The sequence below is a fragment of the Mobula hypostoma genome, chromosome 16 (genome assembly GCF_963921235.1).
Source record: "Mobula hypostoma chromosome 16, sMobHyp1.1, whole genome shotgun sequence".
In the NCBI taxonomy this organism is placed as follows: domain Eukaryota; kingdom Metazoa; phylum Chordata; class Chondrichthyes; order Myliobatiformes; family Myliobatidae; genus Mobula; species Mobula hypostoma.
In genome coordinates, this window is record NC_086112.1 from 66,437,132 (window position 1) to 66,457,819 (window position 20,688).

The following is a 20,688-nucleotide window of genomic DNA, read 5'->3' on the forward strand; positions in this document are numbered from 1 at the left end:
GATAGGAGGAAAAAAACAGACATATAATTGCAATCTTGAAGGTCTGAAATAAATGATAAACTTTAAAATGGGGACAAAATTATCCTTTTACACACAGATGGAAAAGTTTTACAGCTCTGTAACCCCACATCATCTTAACTGGTCCTGGAAGCATAAAAGATTAGAAAAGAGTTTCATAGCCCTGTTCGTCTCATTGTCACTGACTCTATATACTTCTATCCCCCACTGGGAGGGCCATAAAGCTCTACGCTTTTTTCTAGACACCAGACCTAACCAGTTCCTCTCCACCTTCCTGTCTGGCAGAACTGATCCTCACCCTCAACAATTTTTCTTTCAGTTCCTCTCACTCACTCCAAACCCAAGGAGGAGCCAAAGCACTCATGTGGGCCCCAGTTATGTCTGCCTTTTTGCCAGCTACATGAAACAGTCCATGCTCCAAACCTAGACCTGAAACACTTCCCAACTCTTTCTGTACTGCATCGATGACTGCATTGGTGCTGCTTCCCGCACCCATGCAGCGCTCGTCAATTCCATTAACTTTGCCTCCAACTTCCATCCTGCCCTCAAATTTATGTGGTCCATCTCAGACACCTCTATCCCGTTTCTCAATCTCTTTTTCCATCTCTGGAGACAGAGTGTCTACTGATATATCTTGTAAACCTACTGACCCTCACAACTCTCTTGACTATATCTCTTCCCATCCTGCCACTAGTGAAAAGGCTATTCTCCTCTCTCAGGTCCTCCGTCTGTGCCACATCTGTTCCCAGGATGAAGTTTTCCATTCCAGAATATCTGAGGTGTCCTCCTTCTTTAAAGAACGGGGTTTCCCTTCCTCTACCATCGATCCTGCCCTCACCTGCATCTCCTTCATTTCTCAGACTTTTGGCTTTGCCCCATCTCCCTACCGCCATAACAGGAATAGAGCTCAATATTTCCATTTAATGTCAGAGAATGTATACAGTGTACAACATGAAATTCTTACTCTTTGCAGGCATCATCGAAACAGAAGGAAACGCCCAAAGAATGGATTACGGAAAAACGTTAGAAACCCAAAGCCCCCTCCCCCTCCCCCTGCCACGCACAAGCAGCAGTAAAGCCTCGACCCACCCACCCACCATGCTGGCAACAGCAGAGCCCCAAAGAGATGTCCACCAAAAAACCACCATTCACCCAAAACTTCAACATGCCACAGGCTGTCTCTTTCACTACTGAGAGAGAGAGGACGATCGCTCCTCCCACAGCGAGAGGGGAGACCAACAGCTCTCGCTATTTCAGTATCACAGTCTGCAGCATCAATTATTCGACAGCAGTGTGCGCTGCTGTCTTGATGTTCCTCTCTCCCAGCAAGCCTCAGTCGGGACACCAGCGAGGAACCGGGTGGCCCACAGGGCCGCACCCGAAGGTACACGAGTCCCGGCCGCTCCTGGAGGTATTGAAAACGCTAGGCCGCTTGGCGAGCTGTGAGAGTGGGAAGCCATCGTGGAGAAGAACCACAGTTTGGGTGCAGCTCTAGATCACAGACTCTGACAGGACCCCAACCACTTTGAAAAGGAAAGTGGAGCGTTAGGGTGAAGTATTTAAACTGTTTCACAGATGAACAGGAGGAAGTCGTACTCTGGTGTCATCTTTAGTTCTCCTCGTCCTTACCTACCACTCCATGAGCCTCCGCATCCAGCACATCATTCTTTGTAACTTCCACCATTTTCAATGGATCCTACCACGAAACACATCTTTGCCTCCTCTTCTCCCACCCCCACTTTCCAATTTCCATAGGTATCACTCTCTTTGAGACTCCATTGCCCATTTGTCCTTCCCCACTGATCTCTCTCCTGGCATTTACTTCTACAACTGGGACTAGTGCTACCCCAGCCCTTGCACCTCCTTCCTCACCACCATTCAGTGCCCCAACTGGTCCTTCTGGGAGAAGTGACACTTCACCGGCAGTCAGTCGAAGTCATCCACTGTATCCAGTGCTCCCGCTGTGGCCGCCGAGGCGGCAGTGAGACGCAATGCAGATTGGGGTCTGCTTCGTCGAGCAGCTTCACTCCATCCACCACAGTAGATGGGCTTTCCTGGTGGCCGCCAACCTCTGCAGTTGTACGTTCCATTCCCATTCCAACGTGCATGTCCATGGCCTTCTCCTGACCTCACCTAGTTTCACCCATCCCTTGCCAGCTTGTACTCTTACCCGTCCCCCACCTTCTCATTCTGACTTTCTCCCACTTCCTTTCCAGCCCCGATGAAGGGTCTCTGACTGTTCATCCCTCCCCGTAGATGCTGCCTGGCCTGCTGAGTTCCTCCAGCGTTCTCTGGATTTCCAGCATCTGTGGAATCTCTTGTGTTTGTATAAAATATCTGTTCACGTTTGAGAGGGTTTTAAGGGAAAGAAGAGTGAATATTTGTGCTTATTTTGTCTGACCCAAAGGTTTGGCTGTGGCACAGCGACTGAAACCATTTGGTGTGAAGAAGTTTCTGTACACGGATTTTGAGCCAAAGCCGGTGGTTGCAGCCAAGATACAGGCGGAGTATGGTGAGGACAATCACTGGGGTAACCGTGAAAATAATAATAGTGAGGGAATATTGGTGGAGTGGGTGAATCAGGTTACAGTGATGAATTTGCCTTGCAGTAAAATTTCAGCCGACTTCCTTACGTACTTTCCGGAAGGAAGTGACCCTGTGACTCCAATCCTGGATCACGTCCTAGCAACCCGCTTCGCCCATAGTTCAGATTCAGATTACGCTAGTTATCACAAGTATGTTGGAACATCCATTATTTGTGTTTAACAACCAGTACAGCCAAAGGGTGGGGTCGGGCGGGGAGGTGAGGGGTGTGCGGACAGCCTGCCAATGTCACCACACATTCTGGCACCAACATAACATCCCCAGCTCACTTGCAGAAAACAAGCAACAAAAACAATGCTTGAACAGCAAAACAACAACAGCAAAACAAACCCCGTTCCACACACACACGCACACACACACGGCACCGAACTGCTGTCTCTGTCAATGTCTTGGCTCAGACGTAGTTGATTTTTAGTTTTGTAGGGATGGTTTTGGGGACAGGGAGGGGAACTAGGGGTTAGGGTAGGGTTTAGGGACAGTGATATGGGGGAGTTTGCAATCTTGACCTCCGCTCCATGTTGAAGTCAGCGACGTGGATGTGGGATGATAGACGTCCGTGGTCAAAGTTCAAAGTAGATTTAATATCGAAGTACGTACACCACATACAGCCTTGAGATTCACCTTCTTACAGTCACCCACAAAACAAAGATAAAGGTAAAGGCATCCGTTAGTCTTGCAAGACCATGGATCTGCGCCTGGAAAGTCTTCAATCTCCAGGGCACAGGCCTGGGCAAGGTTGTATGGAAGACCAGCAGTTGCCCATGCTGCAAGTCTCCCCTCTCCACGACACCAATGTTGTCTAAGGGAAGGGCATTAGGACCCATACAGCTTGGCACCAGTGTCGTCGCAGAGCAATGTGTGATTAAGGGCCTTGCTCAAGAACACAATACGTTGCCTTGGCTGGGGCTCGAACTCACGACCTCCAGGTTGCCAGCCCAATGCCTTAACCACTTGGCCACATGCCCACAAAACAAAGAAAACCATAGAATTTGCGAAAAACCCCACACCATGAAGACAGTCACACATCCAGTGTGTGAAAAGGAAAGAATAAATTGTGCAAACAAACTTTGCGCAGAACATGAACCGCAGGGTCCCCGAAAGTAAGCCTACAGCCACGTGTCCAGTTCAGTGCGGCAGACACCCCAGGAGCCTGATGGCTGTAGCCGCACACTGGCACGGAGCCAGGTTCAGCACTGGGACAAGTGCCGGTGGCTGCAGACTGCAGCTGTAGTGTCTGTTCAGCACTGAGGCAAGTAAAGCCTCCCAGAGTAGTGAGCTGAACCCTGGTTTGTCCTCCACCCTCAATCTCAACACCTTAATCTTTTTAATCTGGCTCGGTGCTTAAATTGTCCAAATATCAGTTCATTATCCGCACTCGGCCCTGGGCACCGTTGCTTCATGCAGCTGTACAGGCATTGTTGAGAGTCCAGTTCACCACAAAAACACTGAGTCATACAGACCATTCAAACGCACAGGCTGTGGCTGCAGAGATCGCAGTCCCAGAAAAGTGTATTTATTAGAATTGTTGATAGTTTTGTTTGCTATCTGCAAAACACCACCGTGATTTGCCAGTACCATCTTTGGATGCCAGGCTGGCATACCAGCAAGGATGGTGCTGTCAAGGTCAGTGTTAGGTGAAGAAACAACCTACACGTTCTCATCAAAAGCAATGTGCAGTGGGACCAAATACTTGCCTTGTCGGGAATTCTAACAGATTGGGAATCAGTTTTTGCCTACAAATTGCAGCAGTTTTAGGCATCAAAAGATCTTTTTATTGTTCTAAGTCAAACATTAACTTCAGGGTTTTTATTAACGTTGATCTCATTCCAAGACAAGGTTCTATTGAGTTCATAAGAACATAAGAAATCGGAGCAGGAGTCGGCCGTCTGGCCCATCGAGCCTGTCTGCCATCCAATAAGATCATGGCTGATCTGGCCATGGACTCATCTCCACCTACCTTCCTTTCCCCATAACCCTTCATTCCTCTTACTCCACTCCTTGCTGTAACGTTGTCTGCGTGATGGTGGCCCCTCCGATGAACATCGCTGAGATCAGGAACCCTCGGACTGGGCAGCAGCAAATGCAAACCAATATTCAGCAATTTCATTAATAATTGAAAATGAAAAAATCCACAATAACCCTTCTGTCTCCTTTATCTAAGTCTAACCCTTTTGTAGATTTGTTGCATTCTGAGTAACACTGCACGAATATGCTTTGATTGAAAAATAAAGAAGTCTGTGCACCATCTGGATGTGCATGCCAATGCAAAACACCACCCTCTGTGCAGATTTAAAAAACAAACAGAGCAGTAACTCCTCTAGTCTGAAGCTATCACTCAGTCATGGCTAATTTCTGATTCGCCTCAGTGATTTGGAATGGAACAACAGTGAAGTGGATTCTTCTTTTAAAAGTCAAGCTCCAAAGTCCAAAGGCTAGATTAGGAAATAAATATAACAACTGTGTTACATATTACTGTGTATCTAACCCCTTCTACAGGTCTAAACGATCTTACTGGCCAGGGGAGTCCTTGGTCTCTCCACACGCATTCCCCCTGTTACGTCTCCTTACCACATACATGAATTTTGACCACTCTTCGTGCCTTCATGTTTCCTTGCTAGTTGGTGGCCAGAATTAGACAGGGTTATTCAGTTGTGTAAAGATTTGTCTTGCTTCTGCATCAATGGTGATGAACACTGGTCTTCATTATGAAGCACTTACTGTGATGCTTGTGGCCAACTGGGAATGGCAGTCTAATATCCCATAGATAAAGAAGTTCCCTATCAGAGAGTGTACTGGTTACTGAATATCACTTCATTGACATGGAGTAGGTGATACTGATCTGATTGGATTTGTTCTTTGTTTTTGTGGATCAAACATGCTTGAGCAACTTTCTACCAAGACGTGGTATGGTAAGCTTTTTTTTTCCATTGTAGATTTAAGCCACTAATTTCTAATAAGATAGCATTACCAATCTGGCTGTATAATTGGTCTTTTCAAATGGTTGACGTGAAGTTTAGAAGGTTACTCAACCCAGGCAACTCAGCAATGGATGTTCTACCTGGTTATAAATTTTATTATCGATAAGGTGCTCAGCTCATTGTGGGCAAGGTAAATTATAGCAAAGGAGCAAAATATCAATTCCATAGTATAAAGTTGCAGAGGCAGGAAGACATAAATAACTTAATTTGGAACTAGTAGACAAAGTCATGCTGACAGCTTTATATTTCAAAACTATTTGTATAAACAATACATATGTGTGTGTATAGGGAAAACAACAGAATTAGTATATATCTTCCTCTCCATTCATGGTGCTGTTGAATCAATACTTCACAAGCTAAGAAACTCTGAAAGCTGGAAGCCAAGCTGAAGAGCTTAAGGTGTTAAAAGCAGTAGATTCATTACTTTCAGCCAATAAAAGTTGGCTCTTTCTTTGCAGTGTCTTTGGATAAACTAGCAGAGGAATCAGACTTTGTGACAGTGCACTGTGCTTTGACACCTGAGACAAAAGGCATCTGCAACAAAAAGTTGTTTTCAAAAATGAAAAAGACAGCAATATTCATCAACACAAGCAGGTAAGAAGTGAAGGCAGGAATTTATTAATTCCAAGTTTACTGAGGTACTCTCAAGAAGAGGTGTGTGTGTGTGTATATAGCATTCTTCATTTAAATAATTAATTAGTTACATGTATAAATATGTTAATTGCATTTGTCATTGTGCTACCATATGATACGTGTGGGCCTCACTTAAAGTAAACGAACTTCACTTGTATTTTCGGACTCCCGTGAGTTTCTTTGAATTAGTTTAATGTTTTGGAGTTAGGAGACTAGCTGGGATCCAGGGTGAGCTTGCCAGCTGGATACAGGAGTTGGATTGGTAGAAGGAGGCAGAAGATGATAGTGGACAGTTGTTTTTCAGCTCGGAGGCCTTTGACCAATGGAATGCCTTAGGGATCAGTGCTGGTCTCTGTTGATTGCCGTGTAAACAATTGCAATGAGAATTTGGTGGCATATTTGCAGACAACACCAAACTTGCTGTGAGGTGGACAGTAAAGAAGGTTTCCTAAGGTTACAACAGGATCCAGATTAATTACGAAAGTGTGCAAAGCAATGGCCATTGGAATTTAACTCGGGCAGGTGGACAGCAATGCACTTTGGGAAGTTAAACCAGGGCAGTAAGTGTTAGGGTCCTTCGGAGCGTTGTAGACTGTGACACGGGCGTATAGGTACATAGTTCACTGAAAGTTCCCTTAACATTGCCCCTTTATTTCTTAAATTGCAAACTTCATTTATTTTGTGATTTTTGTCTTAGCACTGCACTGTTGAGACATAGCAGCAAATTTCACATTATGTACAACAATGATAATGATTGTGATTCTGAAACTGGCAACACAGGTAGATAAAGTGTTAAGAAGGCAAGGGGTAGCCTTGCCTTCATAGGACAGGGCATTGAGTACAAGTGCAGGGATGTCGTATATCGCAGCAAGAGGCCGAGAGTGAAGGAGTAAGGAATCTCGGTGAGAAGTGTTTTTTTTTCCCCCACTGTCTGGGGAAAAGAGGCTAGACTGCACAGGCGCATGACATAGAGTGCGAAAGATTTAAAAAAAAGACCACCATATACAGTGGGCTACGGAGTGAGAGGGAGCAGAGTGGGACGGCTTTGGCTCAACAGGCTTTGGCGTGAACAGGCAGAGGTGAGGGTAGGTTCCGGTAAGTTTTGTTTTGTTTGTTTAGAGTAGAGAGAATGCCAGGCAGGATGTTGGAATGCTCCTCTTGCAGGATGTGGGAAGTCAGGGAGACCTCCGGTGTCCCTGACAACGACACCTGCAAGAAGTGCATCCAGCTGCAGCTCCTGACAAACCGCGTTAGGGAACTGGAGCAGGAGCTGGATGACCTGCGGATCATTCGGGAGAATGAGTTTGTAGATGGTAGTTTCAGGGAGGTAGTCACGCCAAAGGAGCAGTGTACAGGTAATTGGGTTCACAAAATAATCTGCAGATGCTGTGATCAAAGTAACACTTTCAGTACACTGGAGGAACTCAGCAGGTCGGGCAGCATCAGTCAGAAATGATGAGTCGACGTTTCGGGCCGGAACCCTTCGTCAGGACTGAAGAATGAAAGATAGGGAAGGATTTGAAGAATGCTTGTAGCTTCAGTTGAAAGACCAGTAATTTGAAAGACAAAGGGGTGGGGGAGGGGAAGCATTGACATCAAAGCCCTGAAAACAATGTGTAGTAGAAGAAGCAGGCGGAACCATGAGGGAGCTGGGGGAGGGGGCAGAGTGAAATAGGGATAGGGGAAGGGAGGAGGAGGGAATTACCTGAAGCTGGAGAATTCTGTGTTCATACCAAGGGGCTGGAGACTACCAAGGCAGTATATGAGGTGTTGCTCCTCCAAGCTGAGTTTAGCCTCATCATGGCAGTAGAGGAGGCCATGTATGGACATATCTGAATGGGAGTGGGAAGCAGAGCTGAAGTGGGTGGCTACCGGGAGATCCTGTCTGTTGTTCCTCCGCAACTTCAGCCACCTTCTACAGGATCCCACCACTAAGCACATCTTTCCCTCCGCACCCCTCTCCGCTTTCCGCAGGGATCGGTCCCTCCATGACTCCCTTATTCACACGTCCATCCCCACTGATCTCCCACCCAGCACTTATCCCTGTAAGTGTAAGTGCTACACCTGTCCCTACACCTCATCTCTTGCCACCATTCAGGGCCCCAAACAGTCCTTCCAGGTGAGGCAACACTTCACTTGTGAGTCTGTTGGGGTCATCTATAGCATCCGGTGCTCCCGCTGCAGCCTCCTCTACATCAATGAAACCCGACGCAGATTGGGGGACTGCTTCGTCGAGCACCTCTGCTCCATCCGCCAAAACAGACAGGATCTTCCGGTTGCCATCCACTTCAACTCTGCTTCCCACTCCCATTCAGATATGTCCATACATGGCCTCCTCTACTGCCATGATGAGGCTAAACTCAGGTTGGAGGAGCAACACCTCATATACCGTCTAGGTAGTCTCCAGCCCCTTGGTATGAACATAGAATTCTCCAACTTCAGGTAATTCCCTCCTCCTCCCTTCCTCTATCCCTATTTCACTCTGCCCCCTCCCCCAGCTCCCTCATGGTTCCGCCTGCTTCTTCTACTACCCATTGTTTTCAGGGCTATGATATCAATGCTTCCCCTCCCCCACCCCTTTGTCTTTCAAATTACTGGTCTTTCAACTGAAGCTACAAGCATTCTTCAAATCCTTCCCCATTTTTCATTCTTCAGTCCTGACGAAGGGTTCCGGCCCGAAACGTCAACGCATCATTTCTGACTGATGCTGCCCGACCTGCTGAGTTCATCCAGTGTACTGAAAGTGTTGCAGGTATTTGGGTTACCGTCAGGCGAGGGAAGAGGAAAGGGCAGGCAGAGCAGGGTTCCCCTGTGGCCATTCCCCTCAACAAGTATACCGATTTGGATACTGTTGGGGGGGATGACTTACCTGGGACAGGCTACAGCAGCCAGATCTCTGGCACTGAGTCTGGTTCTGCAGTGCAGAGGGAAGGTGGAAGAAGAGGAGAGTGGTAGTGATAGGGGACTCGATAGTTAGAGGTGCAGATAGGAAGTTCTGTGGTCGTGACTGAGAATCCAGGATGGTTTGTTGCCTCCCGGATACCAGGGTCAAGGATGTCTCTGATCGATTGCATGACATTCTGAAGTGGAAGGGTGACCAGCCAGATGTCGTGGTGCACATCGGTACCAATGACATAGCAAGGAAGAGTGAGGAGGTCCTGGACAGTGAGTATAAGAGAGCTTGGTAGGAAGTTGAAAAGCAGGACCTCGAGGGTAGTAATCTCAGGATTGCTACCTGTGCTAGGTGCCAGTGACGGGTAAGAATAGGATACTCTGGAGGATGAACAAGTGGCTGAGGAACTGGTGTAGGGGGCAGGGTTTCAGATTTTTGGATCTTTAGGACCTTCTGGGGCAGGTGGGACCTGTACAAGAGAGACGGGTTACACCTGAACTACAGGGGGACCAATATCCTTGCAGGGAGGTTTGCTAGTGCTGTTGGGGAGGGTTTAAACTAGATTTGCAGGGGGATGGGAACCAGAGTGCCAGAGCAGATAGTGGAGCGGGGGTGAAAATAAATGATATTAAAAGTTCGTGCAAAGTCACGAATAGAAGAGTTGTGTGTGGTGGTGATAATCTTCTGAAGTGTGTCCATTTCAGTGCGAGCGGTACTGTGGGGAAGGCTGATGAGCTGAGGGCGTGGATTGACACATGGAATTATGACATTATAGCCATTAGTGAAACTTGGCTACAGGAGGAGCAGGACTGGCAGCTTAATGTTCCAGGGTTCCGATGTTTCAGACGTGATAGAAGCAGAGGGATGAAGGGTGGGGGGGTGGGGTGGCATTGCTAGTCAGGGAAAGTGTTACAGCAGTGCTCAGGCAGGACAGATTAGAGGGCTTGTCTACCGAGCCCATATGGGTGGAGTTGAGAAGCAGGAAAGGTATGACCATGTTAATGGGGTTGTATTATAGACCACCCAATAGTCTGCAAGAATTGGAGGAGCAAATCTGCAGAGAGATAGCAGACAATTGCAGGAAACATAAAGTTGTGATAGTAGGGGATTTTAATTTTCCACATGTTGATTGAGACTCCCATACTGTTAAAGGTCTAGACGGGTTAGAGTTTGTAAAATGTGTTCAGGAAAGTTTTCTAAATCAGTATATAGAGGTACCAACTAGAAAGGATGCAATATTAGATCTCCTATTAGGAAACTAGTTAGGACAGGTGACGGAAGTGTGTGTAGGGGAACATTTTGGTTCCAGTGATCATAACACCATTAGTTTCAACTTGATCATGGATAAAGATAGATCTGGTCCTCGGGTTGAGGTTCTAAACTGGAAAAAGGCCAAATTTGAAGAAATGAGAAGGGATCTAAAAAGTGTGGATTGGGACAGTTTGTTCTCTGGCAAGGATGTGATTGGTAAGTGGGAGGCCTTCAAAGGAGAAATTTTGAGAGTGCAGAGTTTGTATGTTCCTGTCAGGATTAAAGACAAAGTGAGTAAGAATAAGGAAAGCAAACACGAGGAATTCTGCAGATGCTGGAAATTCAAGCAACACACATCAAAGTTGCTGGTGAATGCAACAGGCCAGGCAGCATCTCTAGGAAGAGGTACAGTCGACGTTTCGGGCCGCGAAGTCGACTGTACCTCTTCCTAGAGATGCTGCCTGGCCTGCTGCATTCACCAGCAACTTTGATGTGTGTTGTAAGAATAAGGAACCTTGGTTCTCCAGGGATATTGGAACTCGGATAAAGAAGAAAAGAGAGATGTATGACATGTATAGGAAACAGGGAGCAAATAAGGTGCTTGAGGAGTATAAAAAGTGCAAAAAAAAAACTTAAGAAAGAAATCAGGAGGGCTAAAAGAGGACATGAGATTGCTTTGGCAGCCAAGGTGAGGGATAATCCAAAGAGCTTCTACAGGTATATTAAGAGCAAAAGGATAGTAAGGGATAAAATTGGTCCTTTTGAAGATCAGAGTGGTCAGCTGTGTATGGAACCAAAGGAAATGAGGGAGATCTTAAATGGTTTTTTTGTGTCTGCAGTTACTAAGGAAACTGGCATGAAGTCTATGGAAATAAGGCAAACAAGTGAGATCATAGAACCTATACAGATTGAAGAGGAGGTGGTGCTTGCTGTCTTGAGGCAAATCAGAGTAGATAAATCCCCAGGAACTGACAGGGTATTCCCTCGGACCTTGAAGGAGACTAGGGTTGAAATTGCAGGGGCCCTGGCAGATATATTTAAAATGTCGTTATCTACGGGTGAGGTGCTGGAGGATTGGAGAATAGCTCATGTTGTTCTGTTGTTTAAAAAAGGCTCCAAAAGTAATCCAGGAAATTATAGGCCGGTAAATTTGACGTCGGTAGTAGGTAAATTATTGGGAGGAGTACTAAGAGATAGGATCTACGAGTATTTGGATAGACAGGGACTTATTAGGGAGAGTCAACATGGCTTTGTGCATGGTAAATATGTTTGACAAATCTATTAGAGTTTTTCGAGGAGGTTACCAGGACAGTAGATGAAGGGAAGGCAGTGGATATTGTCTACATGGACTTCAGTAAGGCCTTTGACAAGGTCCCACATGGGAGGTTAGTTAGGAAGATTCAGTCACTAGGTATACATGGAGAGGTAGTAAATTGGATTAGACATTGGCTCAATGGAAGAAGCCAAAGAGTGGTAGTGGAGAATTGCTTCTCCGAGTGGAGGCCTGTGACTAGTGGTGTGCCACAGGGATCAGTGCTGGGTCCATTGTTATTTGTCATCTATATCAATGATCTGGATGATAATGTGGGAAGTTGGATCAGCAAATTTGTTGATGATACAAAGACTGGAGGTGTAGTGGACAGTGAGGAAGGTTTTCAAAGCTTGCAGAGGGATTTGGACCAGCTGGAAAAATTGGCTGAAAAATGGCAGATGGAATTTAATACAGACAAGTGTTGCACTTTGGAAGGACAAACCAAGGTAGAACATACAGAGTAAATGGTAAGGCACTGAAGAGTGCAGTAGAACAGAGGGATCTGGGAATACAGATACAAAATTCCCTAAAAGTGGCGTAGATAGGGTCGTAAAGAGAGCTTTTGGTACATTGACCTTTATAAATCAAAGTATTGAGTATAAGAGTTGGAATGTTATGGAGAGGTTGTACAAGACATTGGTGAGGCTGAATTTGGAGTATTGTGTGCAGTTTTGGTCACCAAATTACAGGAAGGATATTAATAAGGTTGAAAGAGTGCAGAGAAGGTTTACAAGGATGTTGCCGGGACTTGAGAAACTCAGTTACAGAGAAAGGTTGAATAGGTTAGGACTTTATTCCCTGGAGCGTAGAAGAATGAGGGGAGATTTGATAGAGGTATATAAAATTATGATGGGTATAGATGGAGTGAATGCAATCAGGCTTTTTCCACTGAGGCAAGGGGAGAAAAAAACAGAGGGCATGGGTTAAGGGTGAAGGGGGTAAAGTTTAAAGGCAACATTAGTGGAGGCTTCTTCACACAGAGAGTGGAGGGAGTGTGGAATGAGCTGCCAGATGAAGTGGTAAATGTGTGGTCACTTTTAACATTTAAGAAAAACTTGGACAGGTACATGGATGAGAGGTGTTTGGAGGGATATGGTCCAGGTGCAGGTCAGTGGGACTAGGCAGAAAAATGGTTTGGCACAGCCAGGAAGGGCCAAAAGGCCTGTTTCTGTGCTGTAATGTTCTATGGTTCTATGGACTGGGATTAGGGTTCTGCTATTCTGCTCACTGTGCTATAATAAGGATGTGTTTATGCTTGGAACGATGCAGATTGATTCACAAAGATATTGCCACATCTGGAGAGTTTGAGTTTTGAGGAGAGATTGTACTTTCTCTGAGAACAGGAGGGGTGACTTATTAGAGGTTTATAAAATGTGCAGCGCAAGGTGATGAAAATAATCGACGGGGCTTTAAGGTGAGAGGGGAAAGATTTAAAAGAGACCCGAGAGGCATGTGTTTGAAACTGTGGTGTGTGGGTGGATGGAATGAGCTGCCAGAGGAAGTGGTAGAGGAGGGTAAGATTATAATGTTTAAAAGACGTTTGGACATGTTCTTGCCTAGGAAAGGTTTAGAGGGATGGAGTTGGTTGTCATATGTGAGCTGGTCTGAATGGTCATCTGGACTGATGAGGTGTGAGTACAGGAGTGTACTGAGGTGTTCCCAGCTGTAACACCGGCGCAATGGGTTATTAAAGAACTTCAGACGCATTTTTAAAAGCTTTATGAATTCTGTTGACTGGCTAAAAATTCTCAGCTTTTAAAGGAAAGCCAAGTACGGTATTGCCAAATGTATATTGATTAGGGTCTGATTAGGAACAGTCAACATGGATTTGTGCGTGGAAGGTCATGTTTGACAAATCTTATTGAATTTTTTGATGACGTTACTAGGAAAGTTGACAAGGGTAAAGTGGTGGATGTTGTCTATATGGACTTCAGTAAGGCCTTTGACAAGGTTCCACATGGAAGGTTAGTTAGGAAGGTTCAATCGTTAGGTATTAATATTGAAGTAGTAAAATGGATTCAACAGTGGCTGGATGGGAGATGCCTGAGAGTAGTGGTGGATAACTGTTTGTCAGTTTGGAGGCCGGTGACTAGTGGTGTGCCTCAGGGATCTGTACTGGGTCCAATGTTGTTTGTCATATACATTAATGATCTGGATGATGGGGTGGTAAATTAGATTAGTAAGTATGCAGATGATACTAAGATAGGTGGTGTTGTGGATGATGAAGTAAGTTTTCAAAGCTTGCAGAGAGATTTAGGCGGGTTAGAAGAGTGGGCTGAAAGATGGCAGATGGAGTTTAATGCTGAAAAATGTGAGGTGCTACATTTTGGTAGGACTAATCAAAATAGGACATACATGGTAAATGGTAGGGCATTGAAGAATGCTGTAGAACAGAGAGATCTAGGAATAATGGTGCATAGTTCCCTGAAGTTGGAATCTCACGTGGATAGGGTGGTGAAGAAAGCTTTTGGTATGCTGGCCTTTATAAATCAGAGCATTGAGTATAGTAGTTGGGATGTAATGTTGAAATTGTACAAGGCATTGGTAAGGCCAAATTTGGAGTATTGTGTACAGTTCTGGTCACCGAATTATAGGAAAGATGTCAATAAAATTGAGAGAGTACAGAGGAGGTTTACTAAAATGTTGCCTGAGTTTCATCTCCTAAGTTACAGAGAAAGGTTGAACAAGTTAGATCTTTATTCTTTGGAGCGTAGAAGGTTGAGGGGGGACTTGACAGAGGTGTTTAAAATTATGAGGGGGATTGATAGAGTTGATGTGGATAGGCTTTTTCCATTGAGAATGGGGAAGATTCAAACAAGAGGATATGAGTTGAGAGTTAAAGGGCAAAAGTTTAGGGGTAACATGAGGGGGAACTTCTTTACTCAGAGAGTGGTAGCTATGTGGAACGAGCTTCCAGCAGAAGTGGTTGAGGCAGGTTCGATGTTGTCATTTAAAGTTAAATTGGATAGGTATATGGACAGGAAAGGAATGGAGGATTATGGACTGAGTGCAGGTTGGTGGGACTAGGTGAGACCAGAAGGGCCGAGATGGCCTGTTTCCGTGCTGTAATTGTTATATGGTTATATTGTGATGCTTTGAATGAATAAATATAGGAAAAGGGGAGGTGCAACGAGACCTGGGTGTTATTGTACACCAGTCATTGAAAGTGGGCATGCAGGTACAGCAGGCGGTGAAAAAGGCGAATGGTATGCTGGCATCCTTAGCAAGAGGATTCGTGTACAGGAGCAGGGAGGTACTACTGCAGTTGTACAAGGCCTTGGTGAGACCACACCTGGAGTATTGTGTGCAGTTTTGGTCCCCTAATCTGAGGAAAGACATTCTTGCCATAGAGGGAGTACAAAGAAGGTTCACTAGATTGATTCCTGGGATGGCAGGACTTTCATATGATGAAAGACTGGATTGACTAGGCTTATACTCTCTGGAATTTAGAAGATTGAGGGGGGATCTTATTGAATCGTATAAAATCCTAAAGGGATTGGACAGGCTAGATGCAGGAAGATTGTTCCCGATGTTGGGAAAGTCCAGAACAAGGGGTCACAGTTTGAGGATAAAGGGGAAGCCTTTTAGGACCGAGGTTAGGAAAAACTTCTTCACACAGAGAGTGGTGAATCTGTGGAATTCTCTGCCACAGGAAACAGTTGAGGCCAGTTCATTGGCTATATTTAAGAGGGAGTTAGATATGGCCCTTGTGGCTAAAGGGATCGGGGGTATGGAGGGAAGGCTGGTACAGGGTTCTGAGTTGGATGATCAGCCATGGTCATACTGAATGGCGGTGCAGGCTCGAAGGGCCGAATGGCCTACTCCTGCACCTATTTTCTATGTTTCTATTATTCCTAGATCCCTCTGTTCTACTGCATTCTTCAATGCCCTACCATTTACCATGTATGCCCTATTTTGATTAGTCCTACCAAAATGTAGCACCTCACATTTATCAGCATTAAACTCCGTCTGCCATCTTTCAGCCCGCTCTTCTAACTGGCCTAAATCTCTCTGCAAACTTTGAGAACCTACTTCATTATCCACAACTCCACCTATCTTAGTATCATCTGCATACTTACTAATCCAATTTACCACCCCATCATCCAGATCATTAATATATATGACAAACAACACTGGACCCAGTACAGATCCCTGAGGTACACCACTAGACACCGGCCTCCAATCTGACAAATAGTTATCCACCACTACTCTCTGGTATCTCCCATCCAGCCACTGCTGAATCCATTTTACTACTTCGATATTAATGCCCAATGATTGAACCTTCCGTGTGGAACCTTGTCAAAGGCCTTACTGAAGTCCATATAGACAACATCCACTGCTTTACCCTCATCAACTTTCCTAGTAACCTGTTCAAAAAATTCAATAAGATTAAGATTATCTTAATTTATGAATGAATATCTAGCATTACCATGAATAAATATCTTCCTTATTGGAGAATTTTATTTCTCCAAAGCTGTTTTCAAGTGTATTGATAAATGATAAAGGTACTGAGATGTGCCTCTGTCTGCAGGCACCTTGATAAAATATCATCTCCAAGTCTATTCTTTCAATGTATATAAAATGGGTTCTGGCTTCCTGTAGACTCTGTGTGTGACTTTACACATCGACATGTGGGACCTCAGGACGAAGTTGTATCATTTCCTCAAAATCAAAGTGGTGGTGCTCTGAGACACAGCGGCTTCTCGCAACCACCAGACTTTCCCCAAGCAGTCAGGCTGATCAACACCTACACCCTCCACACCCCCAACCACCACTACGTTATCCTTTCCTGTCAGAGTCAGACACTCCTGTGCCGAGCGTCACTTTACGGACAATTTATGTACATAAACTATCTTACGCATTTATATTTATTGTTTTGTTTATTATTGTGTTTTTTTTTATTTGTGCTGCATCAGGTCTGGAGTTACAATTATTTTGCTCTCTCTTACACTTGTGTGCTGGAAATGATATTAAACAATCTTGAACCTTGAATCTTTTTTTTCCATCCACGACAACAATAGGTATTACAGGTTGTTTACTGTCTTTGTTTGCGATATAACATTTCCTCTACTCTGTATCTATAAATGGTCTTGATCTCTTTCTCTTAACTTCCCACAACAATCATTCTTTGTGAATAATCTGATTTCTCCTGGAACCTACCAGCCTTCTCCTTCCCACCTTCCCCCCACCTTTTTTATAGGGCCTCTGCCCCTTCCCTCTTCAGTTCTGACGAAGGGTTCCGGCCCGAAATATTGACTGATCGTTTCCACGGATGCTGCCTGACCTGCTGAGTTCCTCCAGCATGTTGTGAGTGTTGCTTTGACCCCAGCATCTGCAGAGTATTTTGTATTTTTGAATCTGATTTCAATCTTGAATTTCATTCCATTTTTACTCTAAGGCTGGGCCAGGTGATGCTAGATTAGTTTCCACTAGCTGCATGCGATGTGGTTAAGAATCTGGGTGTGATTAAGTTGCTACTGAAGGGTATTGGACAGTTTCACTGAGTGTGCGATCTAATCTATTTGGATTGTATACAGTATTGTAAAAACCTGTTTGCATTGTATATAGTGCATATTTTATATGTGCAACTTGAACCTCTGTGCATTTCTCGATGAGATGAGAAACTGTGTGCAAGTGTTGGTTGTTTACTGTTTATTGTGTTGAGTATAGAGCAAATTTAGTTGCTTGAAAAGCATTTAGGTTTACATTGTTATTGGACAAATCCTGCTGTAGACTAGTTAGTCTAAAACTAGGTATGATTTGTGAAGGGCTATTTCAAGGATCACGAGACAATTTCAAATGAGGTTGGAGGCGACATTGAATGCACGACAGCTCTGGCAGGGTCTGCAAGACATTACATCCTACAAAGCGAAATTCAATACCATAACTGGCAGTGAACTCAATGAGTTCTATGCCCGCTTTGAAATGGAGAATATAACGACAGCTGTGATGACTCCTGCTGCAGCCAGTCACCCTGTGATCTCTGCCTCAGGGGCCAATACTAGGCTGTCTTTAAAGAGAGTGAACCCTCACAAGGTGGAAGGTCCCGATGGAGTACCTGGTAAGGCTCTGAAAACTTGTGCCAACCAACTGGTGGGAGTATTCAAGGACATTTTCAACCTCTCACTGCTACGGGCAGAAGTTCCCACTTGTTTCAAAAAGGCAACAATTACACCAGTGCCTAAGAAGAATAATGTGAACTGCCTTAATGACTATCGCCCGGTAGCACTCACATCGACAGTGATGAAATGCTTTAAGAGGTTGGTTATGACTAGATTGAACTCCTGCCTCAGCAAGGACCTGGACCCACTGCAATTTGCCTATCGTCACAGTAGGTCATCAGCAGATGCAATGTCAGTGGCTCTTCACATGGCCTTAGACCATCTCGCCAATACAAATACCTATGTCAGGATGCTGTTCATCAACTATAGCTCAGCATTTAATATCAGTGCTGGGCCCTAGGTTGGTATGAGCAAGGTCAAACCAGTGAATACAAAGCCTTAAACAAGTCTGACACTGTCCCTGCATCAGCTTGACTTCCAGCCTGCAAGTTGTAATGTAAGATAATGGCCCAATTCAGATCATGTGAGTAATGCTTTGGAAAACGTCAGATCCGTTGAATTTTAAGTCATCTTGTCTTCCACAGGGGAGCAACGGTAAATCAGGATGACCTTTACGAGGCTCTGGCCACTGGCCAGATTGCCGCAGCAGGGCTAGATGTCACCGTCCCTGAGCCGTTGCCCACCGACCATCGTCTGTTGTCACTGAAAAATTGTGGTATGTTACTGGCTCATTAACGTTCGGTGCTGTTTTCAGTCTGCTTCACCGCAATATCAAAAATGTAGTTATAGTTCAATATTCCCAGGCTCCTGCATAATTTCTAAACAGCTTCGAGTTAATTATGGACGAAGTCTAAGGATTGTTTATTTTGTCTTTCAGTTATTCTACCACACATTGCAAGTGGCACCATTGCCACTCGCACGGCCATGGCTGTGTTGACAGCTGATAACCTCCTGGCGGCTCTGAAAGATGAACCGATGCTAAAAGAGCTGGTCCTGTGATGTGGAAGGCACCTTGTAGCTGCTGTGTCCTGTGCCTGACCAGAGCCCTGACACTCTGACTCCATCGGCTGTACAATTATCAAAATGCAATGTCAGTTCAGCCGCTTTGGATCAAAAATTGTTTTTTCAATAAAGTGGAAGTCCTCATAGCAAGCCCATTTATTTCGTCACTAAAATTCTTATTTTGTGCAGTATAATTTTTCCAAATATTTTAAAGGCAAGGCTAAATATCCTGAGACAGCCATTCTGAACCTGACTGACGACCTGCCGTGATCTTGTAATTATCAGGTTACTGGTGCCTCGGCCTGAACTGCAGCTCACATTTAATATCTGCATTTTTTTCCTTCTTTTTTTGTTTGAATCCTTTTGCGATCATTGGATGTTTTGATGACAGTCCTCTGTATGAAAAGATGGCATAACTTTCCCAAATGCAATGAATATCGACTTCTCCAGTAAACAAAGTCCCCCCCTCCATTCCCATTTTTATTTATTGAGACACAGTGTAGAGTTGGGCCTTCCAGCCCTTTGAACAGAACACCCAACAATTCTCCGATTTGTCTAATCACGGGACAATTTACAGTGACAAATTAACCTGCCAATCGGTACAGCTTTGGACTGTGGGAGGAAACCAGAGCACCGGAGGAAACCCACGCGATTATGGGGAGAACGTAAAAACTCCTTACTGGCAGCTGCGGGAATTGAACCCATGTTCCTGTACTGTAAAGCGTTGTGCTAACCACTACGCTACCATGCTGCCCCAACTTTGACTTTTAACCTCTTCCCACCTGCCTTGAGTCCCCTCATCCTTCCCTTTCTCCTGTGGTCCACTCTCCTCTCCTTTCAGAGCCCTTCATCTCCAGCCCTTGACCTTTCCCACCCACCTGGCTTCACCTATCACCGTCCGGCTAACCTCATTCCCCTCCCCTCAGCGTTTTATTCTGGCAGCTTCCACCTTCCTTCCCAGTCCTGAAGAAGGGTCTTGGCCTAAAATGTTGACTATTCATTTCCATGGATGCTGCCTGACCTGCTGAGTTCCTTCAGCATTTTGTGTGTGTTGCTCTGGATTTCCGGCATCTACAGAACCTCTTGTGTTTATCATCACATCCCCTTGTTCTACCCCGGGGCCAATCCCTGTGCCTTTGACATTTCTCCACCCATTTCTTTCTTAAAGTCAGGAGACAGATTTAACTTTAATTAATCCGCTGGCAAGTTACCTTTTGGTAACATCAGCCCTCGACCTCTCACTACATTGTTCCAGATTTCTTAAATTGCATTCCCTGTACTATGTGAAAAGATGCCACGTAAATGGGAAGGGGGCAGGGTCATCATAGTTAGGAAGGCACCTTACATTCACTCTTCATAAGTATGTCTTCTGTAGAAGTTGTCTGGGTTGCTTGCACAACACCCCTTCCTTAACCCCTCTGTACCCTTCCCCAGCACACAAACTGAACACACTGACCTAAGCAAGTAGCACATCAACTTGTGTATGTGTGTGTTGCTCCCCACTCAGTGTCTCTAACAGCCACACCGAGCTCCTAATTACCGCTAACAGCCAAATATTCCACCGTAGTGTGTGCAGTAAGGAGGCAATGGTTCAAGTTACTGGGCCAGGTGTAAATCTAGAAAACCTGAAAACATTGTGCAATTTTAATCCAGTAACCACACAACTATCAGATTATTATCCAGTTCACTAATGTGATTTAATGGAAGAAGCTTGCCTCTTTTTACACTACGAGACCCAAACCTGCAACAATCTGCCCTCCAAAATGGCCTAGCAGGCCTCTCAGTTGTATCAGAAATTCTGTGTGAAAGACAGATTTTCAGGCAATGGTCGGCTCTGCTTCACCGCTCAGTAGTATGGCTATTGTCTACACTTGCCGTCTCTTTGCACCTGGACTCGGTTTTTCTTTCAGGAATACAATAACTATAAGGTAGTGG

The 20,688-nt window shown here is 45.0% G+C and overlaps 1 protein-coding gene across 4 annotated transcripts in view; it reads left to right on the forward strand.

Annotated features, from left to right (window-relative positions):
• Positions 1-18,899, forward strand: part of LOC134357455 (glyoxylate reductase/hydroxypyruvate reductase-like) — a 36,125-nt gene extending 17,226 nt beyond the window's left edge. For all 4 annotated transcript variants that reach the window (XM_063069053.1, XM_063069054.1, XM_063069055.1 and 1 more), the window contains 4 exons: positions 2,426-2,530; positions 6,059-6,194; positions 18,336-18,466; positions 18,629-18,899. In XM_063069053.1, coding sequence (XP_062925123.1) covers positions 2,426-2,530; positions 6,059-6,194; positions 18,336-18,466; positions 18,629-18,750 — 494 coding nt within the window. In that variant the 3' untranslated portion in view covers positions 18,751-18,899. The remainder of the gene's footprint in view (positions 1-2,425; positions 2,531-6,058; positions 6,195-18,335; positions 18,467-18,628) is intronic.
• Positions 18,900-20,688: the final 1,789 nt, after the last annotated feature.